The sequence below is a fragment of the Podarcis bocagei genome, assembly GCF_964188305.1.
Source record: "Podarcis bocagei genome assembly, chromosome: 1".
NCBI classification, from domain to species: domain Eukaryota; kingdom Metazoa; phylum Chordata; class Lepidosauria; order Squamata; family Lacertidae; genus Podarcis; species Podarcis bocagei.
In genome coordinates, this window is record NC_138125.1 from 85547367 (window position 1) to 85569644 (window position 22278).

At 43.1% G+C, this 22278-nt stretch overlaps 3 protein-coding genes across 3 annotated transcripts; 2 read left to right on the forward strand and 1 right to left on the reverse strand.

Annotated features, from left to right (window-relative positions):
• Nucleotides 1–472: 472 nt before the first annotated feature.
• LOC308573211 (olfactory receptor 5AP2-like) lies at nucleotides 473–1396 on the forward strand (the record flags this gene model as incomplete). The annotated part of the gene is made up of 1 exon (XM_081169938.1): nucleotides 473–1396. The coding sequence occupies one exon, from the start codon at nucleotides 473–475 to the stop codon at nucleotides 1394–1396; it is 924 nt and encodes a 307-aa protein (XP_081026064.1).
• Nucleotides 1397–7202: 5806 nt separating this feature from the next.
• Nucleotides 7203–8129, forward strand: LOC308573204 (olfactory receptor 5AP2-like; the record flags this gene model as incomplete). Its single annotated transcript, XM_081169925.1, has 1 exon — nucleotides 7203–8129. The coding sequence occupies one exon, from the start codon at nucleotides 7203–7205 to the stop codon at nucleotides 8127–8129; it is 927 nt and encodes a 308-aa protein (XP_081026051.1).
• Nucleotides 8130–14200: 6071 nt separating this feature from the next.
• LOC308573054 (olfactory receptor 5AR1-like) lies at nucleotides 14201–15573 on the reverse strand (the record flags this gene model as incomplete). Its single annotated transcript, XM_081169738.1, has 1 exon — nucleotides 14201–15573. The coding sequence occupies exon 1, from the start codon at nucleotides 15137–15139 to the stop codon at nucleotides 14201–14203; it is 939 nt and encodes a 312-aa protein (XP_081025864.1). The 5' UTR covers nucleotides 15140–15573.
• Nucleotides 15574–22278: the final 6705 nt, after the last annotated feature.

The following is a 22278-nucleotide window of genomic DNA, read 5'->3' on the forward strand; positions in this document are numbered from 1 at the left end:
AGTGAGGCAGTTGCACCAGTAGAAACTTCCACTGGAGAAAGAAAATAACGATATCCCAGGTAATTTCTTGATGGCTGGGTAGAAGCTGCTAGAGCAACCTTTTGCTCAGAAGCAGGTTGATCAGTCATCAGCCAAGTTGGCTACACGTGGGTTAGGGTGTGGTTGTGGCTGAGTCCCACTTTGCCCTTCCTAAAGTTACAAGCTTTTATGTTGTGTAAGGCTATTTATTGCAATGCTATGTCAAGTATTGTAGTGACTCTGTTTTATTTCTGAAGCTGAGAGATGGAAATTCTACACTACTCATCTACATGAAGTTCTGTTCTCCACCGATTACCATCCTTTAATGACAATGCTGTCGTCTTCTAGGGATTAAAAACCCATATAACTGTGGAGATTTCTTACCTCATTTCAGACAGAAAACTACTAAGCAGTTTTCCCATTTTGTTTCTCTTCGATTCCATCAGGGGGAAAAATGCCTGACAGGAACAGCAGTAGAGTGAAGGAGTTTGTCTTCCTGGGATTCACTGACAGTCCAGAGTTGGCTGCCATCTTGTTTGCATTGTTTCTAGTCAATTATCTCATCACAATTGTGGGGAATTTTGGGATTCTTATGTTAATCAGGGTTGATGCTCGACTTCACACCCCCATGTATTTCTTCCTTAGTAATTTGTCCTTCTTAGATATTTGCTATTCAACCACCATCAGTCCAAGGCTGCTGATGGACCTTTTAAGGGAAAAGAAAGTGATTACTTTCAATGAGTGTCTAGTTCAATTCTATTTCTATGTAACTTTTGCCACCACTGAGTGTTACCTCCTGGCTGCTATGGCATATGATCGGTACATGGCCATCTGCAACCCACTCACCTACACAATCACCATGTCTCAGAAAGTTTGTGTTTGTCTGGTGGCTGGTTCATATATTGCTGGAACAGTCAATTCTATGATACACACAGGATGTTTGACTCATTTATCCTTTTGTGGTCCTAATGTCATTGATCATTTTTTTTGTGAAGGTCCTCCACTCTTTCAACTTTCATGTTCTGATACCAGCATCAATTTGTATGTGATGTTTGCTTTTGCTGGCTTTAACCTGATAAGCACCCATTTCACCGTCCTTATCTCTTACACTTACATCTTTGTCACTATTTTGAGAATTCGCTCAGCTGAGGGCAGGCACAAAGCCTTCTCCACCTGCTCCTCTCACCTGCTGGCTGTCATCATCCTTTATGGAAGCTTGATCTTTATCTACCTCCAACCTAATTCAACAAATGGAGGCAAAGTGACCTCTTTGTTGTATGCGGTGGTAATTCCCATGCTAAACCCTCTCATTTACAGCTTGAGGAACAAGGAAGTCAAGAGTGCTTTGACACGGGTGATAGAGAAGCGTATTGCCTGACAATGTTAAGGTTTAGTGTTGATATGGAATGCTCTGTGAAGACTGCTGGAGGATAGCAGCTGTTTATTTGGGATTTGGCTGATATTTGACTGGAATATTTAAAAAGAATAAGTAATTTTGTGGCAGAAACTGGGCCTTGTGGAAATATTTCAAGGACTATTTTCCAATAGGACTTCTCCAATAGCTGCCTCTCTTAGAGAACCAAAAGAAGTTGATAGCAACTTCCCAGTGAAGCCTTGAAGACTCAATGAATATCCTTTTTGACTAAGAGAGCAGAAGATAGAAGTGAAATATACTTTATGGTGTTTCAAGTTGTTGCTCAGCTTTACTGTATGAACTACTTTGAGTCCAGATGTTGAAAAGCTATGTATATAGATACATATTCTGATCAAATAAAAGCAAATAACTAAATGTTTGAAGCACTTTACATACATTCTCTCTGGCATCTTACCAAACCCCTGTAAGGTAAGCTCATATTATAGTCCTTAGAATCATAGAATCATAGAATCATAGAGTTGGAAGAGACCACAAGGGCCATCGAGTCGAACCCCCTGCCAAGCAGGAAACTCCATCAGAGCACTCCTGACATATGGTTGTCAAGCCTCTGCTTAAAGACCTCCAAAGTAGGAGACTCCACCACACTCCTTGGCAGCAAATTCCACTGTCGAACAGCTCTTACTGTCAGGAAGTTCTTCCTACTGTTTAGGTGGAATCTCCTTTCTTGTAGCTTGGATCCATAGCTCCGTGTCCGCTTCTCTGGAGCAGCAGAAAACAACCTTTCTCCCTCCTCTATATGACATCTTTTTATATATTTGAACATGGCTATCATATCACCCCTTAACCTCCTCTTCTCCAGGCTAAACATGCCCAGCTCCCTTAGCCGTTCCTCATAAGGCATCGTTTCCAGGCCTTTGACCATTTTGGTTGCCCTCCTCTGGACACGTTCCAGTTTGTCAGTGTCCTTCTTGAACTGTGGTGCCCAGAACTGGACACAGTACTCCAGGTGAGGTCTGACCAGAGCAGAATACAGTGGCACTATTGCTTCCCTTGATCTAGATGCTATACTCCTATTGATGCAGCCCAGAATTGCATTGGCTTTTTTAGCTGCCGCGTCACACTGTTGGCTCATGTCAAGTTTGTGGTCAACCAAGACTCCTAGATCCTTTTCACATGTACTGCTCTCAAGCCACGTGTCACCCATCTTGTATTTGTGCCTCTCATTTTTTTTGCCCAAGTGCAATACTTTACATTTCTCCCTGTTAAAGTTCATCTTGTTTGTTTTGGCCCAGTTCTCTAATCTGTCAAGGTCGTTTTGAAGTGTGATTTCATGGAGAATTATCTTATTAGGCATATTTATATTGGATAGATACCTCAATGGCTTCTAGTCAGAATTGCTAATGGAAACCTCTTTGGATAAAAGAAGCATATATCTGGGACAAGCAACAGGAAGATGGTCAGCACCAAAACTCCCTGCATGCAGAAGCTTCTGACTGGCTCATGTTGGTGACAAGATGGTGAGCTAGATGAGCCTTCAACTGATTCAACAAGGCACTTAAATAATGTTTTAAATAGTCGCATTGAGGCTGATTGAGCATGGATTGATGAAGGCCACACAGTCTGCTATTAGTATTACATCAGTCCATACTGCTGAGGGTTTTGTAATGTTGTGATTACAGAGTCAGGGTGTTCTAGTGGACGCTGTATAAAAGACATGGGATTCCATGGGGAAGGGTTGCAAAAGTAGCAGTTGCTCCTCCCCTGGATGAGCATTAGTCTGCAATGTCCCAGTTTCTAGCGTCTGCAACATCCCAGTTTCTAGACACTACTCTCATTTCTTTTGTCTTGCTGCCACCTTTCAGTAGCCAAGGAATGAGGTTATAGCATTGCTTCACCTTTTAAGGACCCATTGTCTAGACTCTAGAGAAGGAACTTCTTGTTTTGTTTTTATTAAGCCTTTCTTCTGGTCTTCTTTGTTGGAGAAGTAGTTGATGCTCCACAGAAAACAAACAAACTGGTTTTTAAAATTTTATTGTAGCTGGGATTGGAGATGGTATACTGTGTGCCAACTTAAGAACAACAGGTAGCTACAATGACTGGAGTTCATGAGCTTTCTAATTTAGGTCTTCTTTCATACATTAAAAAGGTGATTCCTACCCTACTGGGTATGTAAACATAAAAAAATGCACTCTTCTAATACCAATCAGATAAAGTCCATCATTATACCCATTGTTGTTAAAATCATTTTGCTGGAGGAAGGGAAAGTTAGAGTCGAGCAGCTTTTGCCCATCTGGTAACCTCCATATACTTGTGTTTACTTCCGGTTGGGCTGCCCAGAGTACAGAGCAGAAGTCAGTGGTAGCCTAGTTGGTGCCTCATACTTGTGAAACTGTTGAAGCTGCAGGGAAGTTTTGGAGGAGGCCACATAACCCTGGTTCTCTTGGGTTACTTAGTATAATATTTTGTTTTTTTGAGAGCAGAGTCCTAACAACACTGACAATGTACCATGCAGATTGCTTTCTAGTGGAGATTTCCATTAAAAAGATCTGATAACATCATCATGCTTCTCCTTATTGTTGTTGTATTTATAATCCACCCTTCAACCCAAAGGTACCCAGGCAGCACACAAACAATTCATTAAACTACAACACAACAATAAAAACCATGGGGAACTAATTCTGCTCAGAATATCAACGGATATGACTAACATAGCTGATAAATTTCAGTGGGTCAACTCTGTATATAAATTGGATAAAACCCGATAATGGCAAATAGTGTTATAAAACAGCAAACCAGCTGTTTTCATGATGACACATTTTTTAATAAGTTGGTGGAATCTTATTTAAAAAATTGTCACATGAAAGCAGTGACTTTGGCTTCATGTATCTCAGGTGTGCATTTGTATATACATGCACGTAACAAGCACCACACATTCAGAAGCCTATGAACTCCAGGATGTTCATTGTGTGTATGGAGTTACGCAACTGCCTGAGTTGAGGGCCTTGCTCCATTTTGAAAGGTCGGCTATTTTTACAGGAACAGTGCACTAATTAACCCATAAGGAGTTGGTACACAAGGGGGGTGGGGCTATTGTTGGCATGTTGGTCTCATGGTGCCACTGCATTTAACTTTGATGCAAGGCAGATTATTAAACTGGAAGTCAACAACCTTAGAGCAGTAAACAAGAGACCATTAACTATTTGATGCTGTAGAGCAGGGGTTGTCAACCTGGTTCCTACCACCCACTAGTGGGCGTTTCAGGATTCTAGGTGGGTGGTAGGGGATTGTACTGCACAAGCTGAATCCTCCTTCCGTAGAGCACTGGTGAGCTGTAAGGAAATGTTACCATCAAGAAAGATGCATTAGTGGGTGGTAGGTATAAAAAGGTTGACTACCCCTACTGTAGAGTTTTATGGTCTATGTTATGTTGCACATGCTGAACTTTTTCAATCAATGCAGCAACTGCAGGCCTTTCACTAATATCTGTAGCAATCTTAGTCAAGAGTATGCTTGCCTATCAAACAGTTGTTTGAATCTTAGAGGACCTTGGAGGAATACAGATTCCACTCTTGGATCTATGAAAGAGCAAATGATCCAGTAGCTGCTTCCACTGGAGGACACAAGGAAAGGAAAGAATGATATCCCAGGTAACTTCCTGATGGTAGGATAGAAGCTGCTAGACCAGCCCATTGCTCCTAACCATGCTGACCACGATAGGTTACAGGTGGGTAAAGGTGAGGATAAGAATTTCCAAGCCTCCAGACTCCTCCTGATGGCTTATAAGCACTATAGTAAGTCATGGAAAAAGAGAGGGTCAAAGAAGGCAGACACCCCTTATTGAGGAAGGTGAAAGGAGCTGGTGGGCAAAGCCTGTCTGGTCTGATAGGAGGGCAGAGAAGAGAGTGCAGCCTAAATGATGCGAGGAGCCAAAGATCTGAGGAGTCTTGGAGCCCAAGAATTTGAAGTTCATCAAAAGGCTATTGACTGCTTTAAATATGGCCTGATTCAGGAATTTCAACCTGGAGATTACAGTTCTAAAGGTCAAAACATGTGAGATAGCCTCATATCTACAGTGGGTTAAAAAGAAGTTCCAATTGAATCCCTTCTCTTGAAAAAAATTAAACTGCACATTTAACTTATGATTGCTGTTAGCAAATAACAGACACTCCAAGTGTCCCTATTTTCCAGGGATGTCCCTGATTTAGATAAGTCATCCCAGTTTCTGGTTTGATCCCAGAATGTCCCACTTTCCCTAAGGATGTCCCTATTTTCATTGGTTAAATGTTGGAGGGTATGGAGTTATTCGATCCCCAAGCCGCCTGAAGACAATCCTGTACAGGGAAGGTTTTTTTAAAAAAATGTTTAATGTTTTATTATGTTTTTATATATGTTGGAAGCTGCCCAGAGTGGCTAGGGCAGGGGTCTGCAACCCGCGGCTCCGGAGCCGCATGTGGCTCTTTTACACCTTTGCCGCGGCTCCGGGGCGGATACTAGTGAGGGGAGGAGGCGCATTGTGCGCCCCGACACTCCCCACTGTGGCAGGCGCTGTACTGGCTGTGACGTCGCATGGGGCAGTGCGTGCGTTAGTCATGCACCGTCCCGACGTCACCTTCCCGGTTTTGCGGCTCCCAGTTGTTTTTTTCTTCAGAAACGGGTCCAAGTGGCTCTTTTTGTCTTAAAGGTTGCAGACCCCTGGGCTAGGGTGACCCAGTAAGATGTGTGGGGTATAAATAGTAAAATCATCATTATGGAATGGAACGTCCCTATTTTCATCATAGAAATGTTGGAGGATATGAAATAATAGTGCCAATATTTTGTGTTTGGACACTTTGAATAGAATCAATTAACTATTTTTCTCTTAAATGCATGTAACTTTTGCAAAGCGCACACACATACACAAACATTACAGGAAGATGGTGTCGTAAATACTGCAAGCAAGGAGATTTCAATGTTTCCGCATGCATGTTTGTGAAAGGGCTCCGCTGAAATAGTCTCAGAATTAAACTGCAAAATGCAGTGTAATTTAAGAGCATATGTTTTCAATGTGTTTTCTTTAACAGAATGAGATGTGCACATATATTGGTCACCCTTTGTAGACAGGCCTAGTTCACTGCTGATAATAATCACTTAGTGTTCAATACCAGCAAGTTGGCCGCAGACAGAGGTGTTTCTGGGGAATCTTCACATGTCGGAATGTGGGCTCAGTCCCCCTCTGCCCTCCCTATATCATATGGTTGCCGTATTTCAAAAAGTGAAAATCTGGACACAAAAGGTTTTTGGGTTTTTTGCCAAAGTCGTTTACCTTTTTTAGTTTTGCCTAAAGCTGTTTAGCTTTTTTATTGGAATCACCCCAAAATGACACTGCCAACATGGATTGCCATGTGTCTGGATTGTCCCATACATTTTTGTCGATTTATAGCTGGACACTGCTTACGACTGCAGTATTCCGTATATGTCCGGGAAGTTCTGGACATATGGCCACCCTACTACATCACCCTCTCTTTATGCTGTGTCAAGCTATGTATACTGCCTTATTTCAAGGTAATAGAGTGCCACTGCTTTAAATTCTGAAGGAGGAGATATGGAAACACCATCCTCACATGTTAAAGGTTTTCTCCACCAATGGTGATCCTTTAAATTTTATATTCCAGCCATAATTCAGGGGTTTAAACCTCAATTTCTCTATTTAAAAAAGCACATATAGCGGTGAAGACTGATTACCTCATTTCTGATGGTGACTGATTTCCAAATCTTCCCACTCCTCACCCACCACCATTTTGTTTCTCTTTGATTCCATCAGGGGGAAAAAATGCCTGACAGGAACAGCAGTAGAGTGAAGGAGTTTGTGTTCACGGGATTCACTGACAGTCCAGAGTTGGCTGCCATCTTGTTTGCATTGTTTCTAGTCAATTATCTCATCACAATTGTAGGGAATCTTGGGATGCTTATGTTAATCAGGGCTGATGCTCGATTTCACACCCCCATGTATTTCTTCCTTAGTAATTTGTCCTTCTTAGACATTTGCTACTCAACTACCATCAGTCCCAGGCTGCTGAAAGACCTCCTAAGGGAAAAGAAAGTGATTACTTTCAATGAGTGTATAGTTCAGTTCTATTTTTATGTAACTTTTGCCACCACTGAGTGTTACCTCCTGGCTGCTATGGCATATGACCGGTACATGGCCATCTGCAACCCACTCACCTACACAATCACCATGTCTCAGAAGGTTTGTGCTTTTCTGGTGGCTGGTTCATACATTGCTGGAACTGTCAATGCTGTGATACACACAGGTTGCATGACTCGTTTATCATTTTGTGGTCCTAATGTCATTGATCATTTTTACTGTGAAGGTCCCCCACTCTTTCAACTTTCCTGTTCTGATACAAGCCTCAATATCTTTGTCATGTTTTCATTTGCTAGCTTTAACCTGATAAGCACCCATTTGACAGTCCTTATCTCTTACTCTTACATTGTTGCCACTATTTTGAGAATCCGCTCAGTTGAGGGCAGGCATAAAGCCTTCTCCACCTGCTCTTCCCACCTGATGGCTGTTATTATCCTTTATGGAAGCTTTATCTTTATGTATCTCCAACCTAATACATCAAGAAATGGAGGCAAAGTGGCCTCTTTGTTGTATGCGGTGGTAATACCCATGCTAAACCCCCTCATCTACAGCTTGAGGAATAAGGAAGTGAAGAGTGCTTTGAGACATGTGATGGAGAAGTATGTTGCCTGACAATGTTAAAGCTTATAATTGATATAGGACTTTTGGTACAGACTGCTAGATCTCTGTCTCTGTGTCTCTGACATTTGGCTGATGTTTAACTGGAAGATAAAAAAGTAAGAGAGAGAGGAAATAAGAAAAAAAAGAAAGAAAGAAAGAAAGAAAGAAACAAAGAAAGAAAGAAAGAAAATTTTGCAATGGGTCAGAAACTGGACTACTGCGGAAATATATCCAGGATTCCTCTCTTGCATGATATCTTCAATAGCCAATTCCTCTGAAAGAGCCAAGAGTAATTGATAGCATCTGTCCAGTGAAGTCTACAAGTCTCAAGAAATATCCTCTTTGAAGAAGAGAAGAAAAGATATATTAACTTCTTGATTATACACTTGTTGAAAAGCAGTACAGTGGTACCTCAGGTTAAGAACTTAATTCATTCTGGAGGTCTGTTCTTAACCTGAAATTGTTCTTAGCCTGAGGTACCACTTTAGCTAATAGGGCCTCCTGATGCCGCTACGCCGCTGGAGCACGATTTCTGTTCTCATCCTGAAGCAAAGTTCTTAACCTGAGATACTATTTCTGGGTTAGCGGAGTCTGTAACCGGAAGTGTCTGAACCCTGAAGTGTCTATAACCCGAGGTACCACTGTATCACTAAAAAGTTTTGCAACTGTAATTTAAAATATGCCGAATGTTACAACAGCAGTAAAATAGACTAAAACAATTAAAACTCCTGCAAAATTTCTAAACATATGGGTAGGTTTATCTGAATAAGAATGCCTTTAACAGGTACAGCAAGGAATACAGCGAAGGCACCTGTCCGATATAAAAAATCAGGGAGTTCTAAAGTGTCAGTGCTGGCACACCAAATGATATGTTCTTACAGATGTGGTGCAGGTATTTTGTTGATTTGTAAACATGCAAATTCTGTCGATTGTGTACATACATGGGGTAAGGCGATATCGTAGGTAGACTGGTTGTTAAGGGGTTTAAATACTAACAGTAACACCTTGAACCTGGTCCTGTCACAGATTGGCAACAAGTGCAGATCTCTGAACACAGGTGTTATTTGCTTGAGGAAGGACTTCTAGCAGGAGATGGGTTGCACCTCACACAGTGGTTGGCAACAATATGTTTGCTAAGAGTCTCCTGAACCTGATCAGGAGTGCTTTAAACTAAATCCTAAGGAGAAGGGAGACAGTATTACAGATGACAGGTGAACACCTGGTACTGGGGATAATAGCTTCATTTGCTGCACAGAAAACTGAAGTGGTGCTACAGAAACTTGGTAAAGAGCAAGCAACTACAAGAAGGAAGCAGCTGGAGGGAATGACTCATGGTTTCTGTTGTCTCCATACGATTGCACAGAGTATGGGTAACAAGCAAGATGAATTGGAACCTTATGGGTATTACTGAAACTTGTGGGATGGGACTCTTTACTGGAATGTAGAAATTGAGGTATAACCTGTTCAAAAGAAATTGTACAAACATTTTTAGATCCAAAAATACGAGGCAAAATGTTCAGGCTCTATTCTCATTTGTTTTTTTAAAGAAGCTAGCATTTCCCCACCTTTCAGTGTTTTTAGCTAATGAATGAAGTTATAGCATTGATTGACCTTTAAAACACCCACTGTACAGCCTGTGTTGTTGTTGTTGTTACCCATACCCTGCTCTTCAGCCAAAATGGTTACCAGAGTGGCTTACATACAATCATTTAAACACGACACTTCCTGCCTGCAAGTGAGCCCTGCTTCCTGCTATGTAAGCCTGGGGGTGCTGTATGAATGTAATGCTTTTTGGACCCTTGAGCCCCTGTAGTCTCCAGGGTGAGTTTCTTCTTTTAGTCTTGCCTTATAGTAATAAAGGACATTTGTTCTTTGAGAGGCCTGCTTCCTTCTGACATGCTTTCCTGATACCCCAACACAACACTTCCCATCTCTCCCAATGAGGCGGTCTGATGGAATGCCTGCTTTCAGGTAACTCCTCACACTTGTGAAATTGCAAAAGCCAGAACAACGCTTTGGAGAAGGTCCATTAGTGATAAGAAATAGCTCAGGTATTGTGCATAGTTCCTTTCTACTGTAAATGACTAGAAAAACCAGAGTAAGTTACGCAAAAAAGCAAAACTAAAACCAAAACAACATGTATATTCTAACTTAATTCACACAGGCTACAGAATCTTGGCTCTCTTGGTGTGGAATCTGGATTACTTTCGAATAGGATTTTGAGTTTTTGAGAGCAGAGTCCTCGCATCACTGACAACATACCATACAAATTGCATTCTGGTGGTGATTTCAAATCAAAGATCTGATAACATCATCATGGTTGTTGTTATATTACCAATTAGCATCTTAAAACAGAAATTCAGTTGTTTCATGACGACAGATTTTTGGATAGGAGTGGCATCTCATCCAAAAATTTGTTATAAGAAAGCAGTAATGTTGGCTTTATGTGCCTCAGGTCATTATTTGTGTATACAAGCACCACACATTTTAAAAGCTACAAACTCCAGGGTGTTTCAGTATGGAGCTACTCATTTGCCAGGGTTCAGGACCTTGCTCCATTTTGACAGACTGATGTTTTTCACTGGGATAGTTTCTTGAAAGTGTTCATCTTCTCACAGAGTCCTAATTAGACTTTAATGAATTTGTCTACAATAAGAGGGGGCAGAATGTTGACATATTGGTCTCATGGAACCACTACATTTAACTAGACCCAAGGCAGATTATTAAATTGGAACAACCTCAACAGCATCAGAGTACTTTGACTCCTCTCAATGACTAGTCTATCCCTACAGCGCACCTGTCTCTAGTCCTCCTACACTCTGGTTGCTTGTATTTTGTTGTCATTTTGAAATCACTCTGTTGTATTGCTCTCTGAAGGAGTGCCAGGATGAGGTGGTACTGTGCTTGGGCATGGGGTGGGGAGGAGGAGAGCACATGCCAGGAACCACAACAGGACACACATGATTATTGTGACACTATTAGGATCATCCTACTCGCGTGTAGGACCCTGGCAGAGACACATGCCCAACTGGCACATTGTCTCCCTCCAGGTCGGTCATTCAGGAGCTTCAAAAGCTTTCTCCAGCCTGAACATCACAGCGACTGATACCAAGAAGCATCAGCACACTTAGGGATCCTGCAGAGTATTTGCAGTTCGTGTAACAGAACTCAGTAGCACAGCATTTTGGCTAATCTACGTTTAGTTACATATAATACACTTGGAGCATTCTGACTTAGCTCCTTCCTCTTTCTCAGAACAAAGAACAAAGGAGAATAGTCCCACTTCCAGAACACAGTAACACAAACATCCTGTCTCCATCACTTCCCACACTGTGGAATGAAAACATACACCGTCATGTGATAGAACAACAATCCCATGACTGCAAACATGGAGCAAGAATCCTAATAGACACTGGCCAACTTACAGAGGCAATATTGTTACTTATATTTCCTTGTTTTTTTGAAACCCCACTGTGTTTGAAACCCCAAAATACTGGAGAAGAATATGAATTGGAAACTAAATAGATATATGGCTATATGTTTATTCAACATTCATTCATTCATTTATTTAAAACCAAACATTTATTCAAAAGTTACAATGCAGCTTTGTCCACTGCCAGAATTTCACAGAATGTTTATTCTGCCCATGACCCCTGGTCATGTCTCTTCTAGAAGCCATACCCACAGAATACTGGGATGGGACAATTTGTTCCTTTTCTTTACACTGTTCCCAATGGTTTTATAGGATGGTATGACTAAAACACAGAGTAAACCAATTGACATCAATGGACTTTAGCTAGTAATGAGTTACTTAGGCCCATTTATTTCAATGGGTCCACTTTGAGGCACAATTCATTTATCAGAGAAAAAGCTGTGTTGTTTTACAACAACAACAAAAGTTTCTGTGGCATGCAAAAAATAAGATACCCCATCAGCACAATCTCTGTCATGTTTATGCCTGTCCATCAGATAACATAACAGTGCTGAGTTGTTGTTTTGGCTTGCTACTTTGTTAATGTTGTTAAGATTGATTTATAGATTATAAATGATGTATTGGTTTTTTAATCATATAATATGATTTTTTTGATTGTAATGATTATTTTATAGTTGTTGCTTTGTTGCTTTGTTAATAGTATTTTATAGATTGATTGATTGATTGATTGATAAATAACCAGTGAAACAATTACATTCTTCATAATTTATACTGTATTTGTGAAACTCTATTATGCTCTATCATGTTAATATTTATTGTTCAGAAGCTGCTTTGGGATTCATTTTAAGGAAAAGCAGCATAGAAGTATAGTAAATCAAATCAAAGACAATCTTTAAGGATAATATTCTAGAGGAGTTGCCAAGTTGTGCTGTTTTAGTGATAGAAAATGTACTGTAACATATTTATGTGTGGACTTGAGCTCATTTCTTTCAAATGAATAAAATGGAGAACAAATATTTTACAAAAATAAGCCCAGTGCAAGACTGAACTTTCACACACACACACACACACACACACACACACAGAGAGAGAGAGAGAGAGAGAGAGAGAGAGAGAGAGAGAGAGAGAGAGAGAGCAGAAAGCAGAAATACAATATATGAATCATTCAAGTAAAGTTAACAAGCTTTACAGTGCAATCCTATACATATCATCTCAGAAGTAAGTCCTACTGAGGTCAATGGGTCTCTACTCCAATTAAGGCATACAGCAAAACTGGGAAACCTATTGTCCTCTAGATGTTGTTGGATGACATTCCCATAATCTCTGACCATTAGCCTTGACTGGGGCTGATTGGAGCTGGAATAAATGACACCTGGAAGGCCACAGGTCCCATTTCCTCATATATAGAAAAGCATCCTCAGTCACCAGACACCAGATGACACAAACCAATCAATATATTTGATAGTTATTGATTTTATTACCCTGCCCCAAATGTGAGTAGATTACATTATTATTGCAAAAAGGAATCACATAATTCAGGGGTTGGGGGACCTGTGGCCCTCTAGATACTGCTGTAGTCCTTCTAGATACTGCCGTCATTTGTGACCTTGGCCATATCAGTTGAGGCTGATGGAAACTGGAATCCAGCAAAATTTATAGGGCAACAGGTTGCCACTCATGACATAATTGCTTAACAAAAGTGTTTTTGCACATGTGGCATGTTGCATGTAAATAAATGTGCACAGTGATGCAATGTAGATGATAACTGGTCTGTTTTCTTGTTATTAATACATATGTGAGGACGTATCTGCATCAATACTGCATGTAGTATGAGCTGTGACTTGTGCCATTTTGTAAAGGGATTTATTTGAAATGAACCTGATAGGCTGTAATTTTCCAACCGCTTACTATTGAGTCATTCCAGGAGTTTCAGCCAACCTCATTCTGCATATTTCTGATTCTCTAGCTAGTAGGAAATTGAGAATCAGCTATAAGTGAAAGGGAAAAAAACCATTCAGTAATAACATAGCATTTCAGTTTAAGACAGGACTTAGCTTCTTGTTGATGAGTTTTCTGAAAGCTTCCTTAACATCTTTGTTCCTCAAGCTGTAGATCAGAGCTGTTTTCATGATGACACATTTTTAAAGAAGATGGTGGAATCTTCCTGTTATGTATGCTAGGAGGTGCTGTATTTGAATGTAATGCTTTTTGGACCCTTGAGCTCCTGTGCTTTTCATGGTGCAGTACTCGAAGGGGGAATTTCTTCTTTTACTCTTGTCTTGTAGAAAGAAAGGGACACTTCCTTCTGATATCTTCCTTATATCCCAACACAACACTTCCCATCTCTCCCATTGAGGTGGTCTGATGGAATGCCTGCTTTCAGGTGACCCCTCAAACTTGTTAAATTGTAGAGTCCACAAGAAGTTTCAGTCAACCTCATTCAGCACAAATGATTTTGAAATTGCAAATGACATTGCTCAATGAATGTCAGACAATAACCCTGTGGTTGAATTCCTTTGCTTTCTGGTTCTCTAGCTAGTAGGATATTGTTGATCAGCTATAAGGGAAAGGAAATCGTTCTGAAACCTACAAGTCAAGTTCCTATGGAACCAGTTCACAAAAAAATAATAATCAGTAATAATACTGCATTTTAGTTTAAGACAGAGTTCAGCTTCTTGTTAATGAGTTTTCTGAAAGCTTCCTTAACATCTTTGTTCCTCAAGCTGTAGATCAGAGGATTGAGCATGGGGATCACTACTGTGTAGAACACAGAAGCCCATTTGTCTTGATCCAAGGCATACACAGAGGTGGGCCGGAGATACATGAAAATCACAGTCCCATAAAATAAAGCGACCCCTGTGAAGTGGGACCCACAGGTGGAGAAGGCTTTGAGACTCCCTGAGGGCATTCTCAGGACAGCTGCTAAAATGAAGATGTAAGAGAGAAGGATGATGGAGAGGGAGCTCATCGCAACAAAGCCAGCAAATGCAAAAAGCAAAATCTCATTAATGTGGGTGTCAGAACAAGTGATTGCCAGCAGTGGAGGGACATCACAGAAGAAATGGTTGATGAGGTTGGAACTGCAGAACTGCAGGCTGAAGGTGGCTGTTGTGTGTATGATGGCACTAGTTGTGCCAGCAATGTATGAGCCAAGTAGGAGCCTGATGCAGAGGGACTTGGACATGGCAGTGGAATAGAGCAATGGGTTGCAGATGGCCACATAGCGGTCATAGGCCATCACTGCTAAAATGTAGCACTCGGCATCCCCAAAGGCAGCAGTGAAGTAGAACTGGGCAGTACATTCAAGGAAGGAGATGGTCCTGCTCTCAGATAACAAGTCAGACAGCATTCTGGGGGCAATGGCAGATGAGTAGCAGATGTCACAGAAGGACAGGTGCCAGAGGAAGAAGTACATAGGATTGTGAAGGTGGGAATCAAGTGTGATCAAGAAGATCATGCCCAGATTTCCCACAACATTGACCAGATAGATGAACAGGAATACCACAAATAATAAGATTTTCATACCTGGATCGTTTGAGATGCCCTGGAGAATGAACTCGGTGATGGTGGTACTGTTTTCATTCACCATTTTAAGGAAAAGATACAGTGGTCTGGAGAAATGTAGGAAATGTGGATGGCAGGGTTGTTTTAAATATTAATTAGTCTATGAGATGTCAAAGTTTTCTTGGGTCCCAGTTGCTCTGCGAGGCTGATGATTACATAGCTGCGTCTCACCAAGGCTTCTTCTAGAAGATCCAGAGTTCCTGAGTGATGCTCCCCTTTGTCTTTTCCTTGAACCTTTCTATGGGTGGGAGAGATGAACTCTGAGGTTCTGATCATTGGTTAAGTCAGCATCTTACTGATCCCTGTAAACTCCTGGATGTCTATTTATTGTGCATTGCGTTTCCTTCCTCTGAAAAACGATGTGGTAATTAAAGAGTAGGAATGGCGGAAGCCGGGAGCTCTGTCCCCAGAGGATTTCTGATCTCTGATTCCCTCATCAGGAGACATATCTTTGTGGAGGTGTCAAGGGTATAGGCATCCCATGCAATTTGCTTTCTCATTGTGTTCCCTGTCATTTCCCCTCCCCTCCTGCACAATAAAATACATGGCACCCATTTCTCTTGCTTTCTGGCAGGGTTTCTCAGGCAATGGGACTAATTGTGGTTTGTCAGGGGCCCTCATTTTCCTTCCTGGACCTGACATCACCAATGCTCTCAAGGGCTGGCAGGACTCTGAAGGATGTTCAGCGGAGGCAAGGGACCAGGGGAGTTATCCAGGCAAGGAGACCATTGAATTATGGGTCCTGACACTGCCTACAAGGCAGGAGCCAAGGGACGAGTGTCAGGTCAGAGTGGGATGGAGGAAGGCACACCAGACGGGGCAGCAGCAGCAGAGGCTATTCAGTCGGCAGATGGTTCAATAGACTTCCCACCTTCCTCTGCCCGCTGTCTCCTAAATCCAGGAGGGGCTTGAAGTGGGAAGGGCAGTGGCACCTTCCATACCGGTTGAGGTCTCTGGTTGCTGGAGCACAACCCACCAGGGGAGGACATATAAGCAAGTGGAGAGGTGGAATTTAATTGTTGCTGCAACTGCTCCATAGGCTCCAGACCTTTAGGTTCCTATAGGCTAGAGGAGTATATTTGTTTGTGTATCTAGAGCACTGTGGAAGCTGCTGTAAGTGTTTATCTTGCCGATAAAGAATTAACTATCAGATGTGCGTCTTCTTTATCTGGGATGGGCCGTGATGTCAGCTATGGGACAGGTAAATATGCAGCTTCCTGTTGAAAACAGAATTTGCAGATGCTGCCAACCAGGTGATTGGCAGTGCTTGCAACCCTCCGATCCCTTTCATTTGATTTCATAGCCTGTGGGCAAAGGATACAGGGTTTGAAGGCACCAGCAAGCAACTGATCAGCAGAATTCTGCAACTCCTGTTCTGTCAGGAACGCTCCGTCCAGGAGCAACAGCGGGGCTCCGATGACGAGGGGGGGGGTGGCAGGCAGAAAGAGATAGAGGCTTGCCTTCTTCCCATACGGGGGGTGAGGTGAGTCCCTCCCTTCCTGGAATGCGTGTCGTAAAGTCCCAAGACAGCGTGAGGCAGGTAGAGGAGCTGCAGATCTCAGACACATTCTCAGGGGAGGAGGGGCAAACTGGGAAAGCGGCTCCATAGTCTCCTGTTACTAGGAGGAAGGGTAGAGTCCAGGCTTGGCGTCAGGCCAACAGTAGGAGGGGGTAGCCGATGGAGGATAGCCTGTTAGCAGAGTCCACCCTTCAGTGGGTGCAACTGACTCATTGAGTGCGGAAGACTGAGCGGTGTGCTCGGACTGAAACTATTGTGTAAATACTAAGCCACTCCCGACATAAGGAGGGGGGGTGTTGCGGGCTCATGACCCCGTCTACAATCTCGCGGGGCTGGCGTCAGCACCGCGGGAGTCAGGGATTCCCCACTCTCATCCATATTCATCGCCCCCGAGCCAGCCAATCAGCTGCCGGTAGGGGCAGGTTTACCTAGGTGCACTTAAGGTCGGGGCAGCCCTGGCTCGCCCCTTTTCCTTCTCTGCAGCAGCAGTGGTTTGCTTCCTTACCTTTTACGGTGCTGCGTTTTGATTTTTCTCATCGCTTACCTATCCTTATTCTCCAGTTTCTCTTGAGTTTATCCCTTCCTCTGGCGGGAACACAAAAGCTGCCTTTGCGATTGTGCTGTGCCGCCTCCAGCCGTCCCCCCCCCCACATTTGTTTTCGCGGATCTAGGCACAACCCCAGGACCCTGCTCCTCAGGCTATATTTGCAAGCAGTGTCACGCTGATTTCCTCGGGGACGGCAAGGCGCAGTCGGCTGACAAGCAGTAACTTCCGTGGATTGTGCGCCTCCTCCCTGTGACGGTCGCTACAGGAACGCTCCCGGTTCATCTGCTAGGAGCGTCTTCGGTTCATCAGCCGGGAACCCAGAGGCAGATCGCAGGCGTGAGCTGCCTCAGCGCTCACAGAGGTTTTTCTTTGAATCCCTTTGTGAGTCCCTCTCGGGAAGGGGGGGAATGCGTGTGGATTCATCCGAGGCCAAACAGCTCCCAGTGGGGGAGAGGAAGGAAGTGCCTTTCATGCATTGCAGGCTTTCCATCTCACTTTGATTGCCTGTAGCTTAGCTTTAGTTTAGTGGGAGTTGTACCGGCGAGCGCGAGGGTTTGCCGCGTATTCTGTGCTCATTATCAAGCGATCCTGGGCGCTGCGGAGCCGCTTCCCTCTGCGCACACTGAGAATGGGGATTTCCGTAATTCCTGATTATTTAGCATGGGTGGGTTGAGTACGGGTGGCCTTATCGCTGAACCCCTTTAAACTAGCAGAGCGTCCGCGGTTGCCCCGACTACGCACGGGAGGCGGTCGCCATTTGATTCGGACTACATGGTCACGGGGCGGTGGCCATTTTAGGTGAGGCACCCACCCGGCTGCAGGCAGGTGCCATCTTGTGTGGACCACGTGGTCACATCGGCAGCCATTTTGGGTGAGGCATACCCTGGCCTACCGCCAGCTTACTTGCAGCCTACAAAAGGAGTTACAGTTGCACCCTTAATATCTTCATTTCCCCGCTAGTGAAGGTTACATTGTGGCTCTGTAGCTTGCAGTTTTCAGCAGTTCCTGGTGGTTTAGTGGACTTGTTGGTCACAAGCAAGCCTGGCTTTCCGGAATATACTTTAGCTCATTGGGGTGGCCTGCTAGCTGCATTTAATCCTTTCGCTGCCTAATAATTTAATTCATTATTTGCGCTGCCAGGCACAAGTAATTCATTTTGCTGCCTGATATCATTAGTCCAATTGCTCATTTTAGAAGGAGCCGCATTCGCGTGTTGATTAGTTCATTATAAGTCTCTTATTTTATTCCAGCATTATCTATTGCTTTTAAGTTTATAGGGTGGAAGTCCTTGCAAGGTCTTAAAAGGCTTGCTCGCATCTCAGTGCCTTACTTTGAACCGCTTGTCACTTGCACACCAGTGTCGGTGACTGCTCTCAAGTACAGCGGGGAGATTGGTAGATTTGGTGGTTAACTACCAAATTACCATTTATCAAGGGAACGAATAAATATTAGGTATATTAATAAATAATAACAATAAGAAAACAAACAAACAAATAGATAAATTCAAATTACATAAATAAATAAGTAAATATAATAATAATAATATAATAATAATAATAAATAAATAATAATAATAAATAATAAATAATAATAATAAATAATAAATAATAAATAATAAATAATAAATAATAAATAATAAATAAAAATATTATACCCACAATAAATAAATAAATAAATAAATAAATAACTTAAAATAATAATAATAACAATAATTAATAATAATTAATAATAATTAATAATAATAATAATAATAATAGATATATAGATAGATAGATAGATAAATAAATAAACAAACAGATAATAAACAAACAAACAAACAAACAAATAATTTTTTTATATATATCCTCTTCACACATATAGACACTCACTCGTATTTGGGTGGTCAAAATGGCAAACAGCGGCAACGCTCAAACACCCCAGTCGGGTGGTGCCCTAGCGCCCGTTGCGCATGGTAACCCTGAAGCGTTAGCTGAACTCTTTTCAGCTATCCAAAACTTTTACGCGCAATGTGGGCCTCCAGCTGCCTCGACTTCTACCATAGTAGAACTATCTCAAGGTTGTATTCCTGACACACACCCCAGCCAACAGGGCCTAGCAGGACCCTCTTCATCTACGTCTAGCGCAACGCAGCATGGCATGGGACCGCCCAATCGGCCCCAAACACGTTTGCAAACCACACGTGCTCAGAAGTCTAAGTCTAGTGCCCAGAACCCCAAGCCTGGTCCAAAGAAGTCAAAGGCTGGTGCGCAGAGGGCCAAACCATCTCGGTCTGCTCCCCTTAATGCAAGCCAGGAGACAATTGGGGTCCCTAGTGTTTTTCAGGACGCTCCGGCTCAGCGCAGTCCTTCCGAGGGCTCATCTTCCGACGAGGAGTTGCCTCCCCAGCAGGCACCTTCAACGTCCGTCGACCCACCACCACAGGACAGTGGCCCCCGTGGAGGAAAAAGGAAAGCGAAGAGGAAGCACGTGTCCAAGAAGAGCAAGAGAAGGGACACGTCTGACTCCGAGGATGAGACAGGTACTTCTTCTTCTGAGGGTGATAGTGATGCACCCATGGATACATACCGGGGAGAAGGGGAGGAGACTGGTGTCCCCTTGTGGGTCTATGAGAGGCGGGCCAATTCACACAGGAAAACATTTAACGGTACTCTTGAGTGGAAAGATGGGGTGCTGGTGGAAGACGTTAAAGTCTCAACTCACTCATCGACTGATTTTATTCTGGGTAATCACCTCTCTAAGAGGAAAAGGGATAAGATATTGAATGGGGACTACGTAGATATGTTCACCTTGCTACCGCCCACGCAAATAAAAGGCAAAGGGGAGAAAAGGAGGTATTATGGCAAGAAAAGATACAGGTCCCCACAGGCGGAGCGTACATTTGAGAATTGGCTCAGTGGTTACCAGGTATTTATGGGGATAGTCTTAGGGGGTTATCCAAAACGTGGGTTGCACCTTGCATCTTATCTGGTGCACGTGAGAAAGGCTCGTGAATTAGCAGGAGACGTGGCTGCCATATCATACGACGAGGATTTCCGTAGGAACGCCTCGCTCTTGTCCTCCACGCACTGGGATCAGAGGGACAATAATTACTGGATGGATCACGTGGGGCCTAACATCGAAAAGAAAACACATGATCAAGCAAAACCTGGTAAGGTAGACACAAAACGTCGTAAGCAATGCTGGGACTTCAATAGAGGGAGCTGCCAGTGCACCTCTTGTAAGTACTTGCACGAATGCGATAAGCGTCTAGGCAGTCACCCGGCGACGACCTGCTTTAAGAACAAGCAGCAGCCCTTTCAGAGCGGCAGGGGTCACCCACATCAGGGAAACCAGGGTGCCCCCGCAGGCGCATCAGGACCCTCCCGCAGTGCAGCGGGGAATCGCTACTAATTTTTCCCTCAACCTAGCTCGCTCTCCTGTTAAACTCCAACCCCTAAGATCTTTGTTCAAACTATATCCCAACAAGCAAGCCGCCCTTCTGCTAGAGGAAGGCTTTCCCCAAGGATTCAGAATTCCAGTTGCCTTCACCCCCAATTCCAATTGCCCCTAAACCAAAAGTCAGTTTTAGAGAGACCGGACATCACTATGAAAAAGATTCAGAAAGAAATATTGGCTGGGAGGGTGGCTGGTCCATTTGCGGAACCCCCCATTGAGCAGCTGCACATTTCACCCTTCGGCATTGTCCCCAAAAAGGCCCCTGGGGAATTCAGGATGATACACAACCTCTCCTACCCTAAGGGTGCCTCAGTTAATGACGCCATACCCCAAGAGCTATGCACAGTGAAGTATGCATCCTTTGATCAAGCGGTGAAGTTGGTTCGAGGATATGGTAGGGGCGCTTTTCTGGCAAAATGCGACATTGAATCAGCATTTTGCCTTCTCCCAGTTCACCCACAGGACTTTCGCTGGTTAGGTTTTAAATTCCAGGGCGCTTATTTCATTGATAAGGCCAAGCCTATGGGGTGCTCCATTGCCTGTGCCGCTTTCGAAACCTTCAGCACCTTCATTGAATGGCCGCTGAAATTAAAAACGGGTTCCAAGGGGGTGGGACATTACCTGGATGACTTTATTTTGGTGGCAAGTAATGCAAATGACTGCTTGGTCTTGCTACAGGCCTTCAAGGACATGGCCGAGGAGCTGGGTAAGTGTTAAAGCTGCTGTAAGTGTTAAATTCCAGTGGGTCTACTCTGGGTATAAGCTAGTTGTATATAACCTGATGATGAGAATTAGTGTTATAAAATAGCAAACCAGCTGTTGTCATGATGACACATTTTTAAAGAAGATGGTGGAATCTTCCTGTTATGTATGCTAGGAGGTGCTGTATTTGAATGTAATGCTTTTTGGACCCTTGAGCTCCTGTGCTTTTCATGGTTAAGTACTCCAAGGGGAATTTCTTATTTTAGTCTTGTCTTGTAGAAATAAAAGGACACTTCCTTCTGATATCTTCCTTATATCCCAACACAACACTTCCCATCTCCCCCACTGAGGTGGTCTGATGGAATGCCTGCTTTCAGGTGACCCTTCACACTTGTTAAATTGCAGAGTCCACATGAAGTTTCAGCCAACCTCATTCAGAACAAATGATTTTTAAATTACAAATGACATTACATTGTTCAGTACATGGCAAAGTACAAGTCATCGGCTCCAGCCCTTGAAGGTAAACGCCTGAATATATTGATATATGCCGATGACATGGCTTTAATGGCACTCACCCGAAGAGGCTTACGCAGCATGCTGGAGGGGATCACAGCCTACTGTTCCCATAACTCACTAAAGATAAACTATGACAAAACAAAAATTGTGGTGTTCACTAGAGCTCGCCACATCTTTAGATGGTCTTTAGATGAACATGTGATTGAACAGTGTCCTTTTTTAAAATATCTGGGTGTTACATTCCAGGCTACATCTAGTTGGCTAGCCCACTTTAAGGCTGTAACCATTCTAACATGAAGAACAATTGGTGTTTTGCTTAGTTTCTTCCATTCCAGGGGGGGACAACTGGTGATCCCGGCATTAAGAGCTTTTGTTGGGAAAGCTATCCCCCAGATGTTATATGGGATAGAACTCTGGGGGTGGAACCAGAGGCTGTTGGAACAGC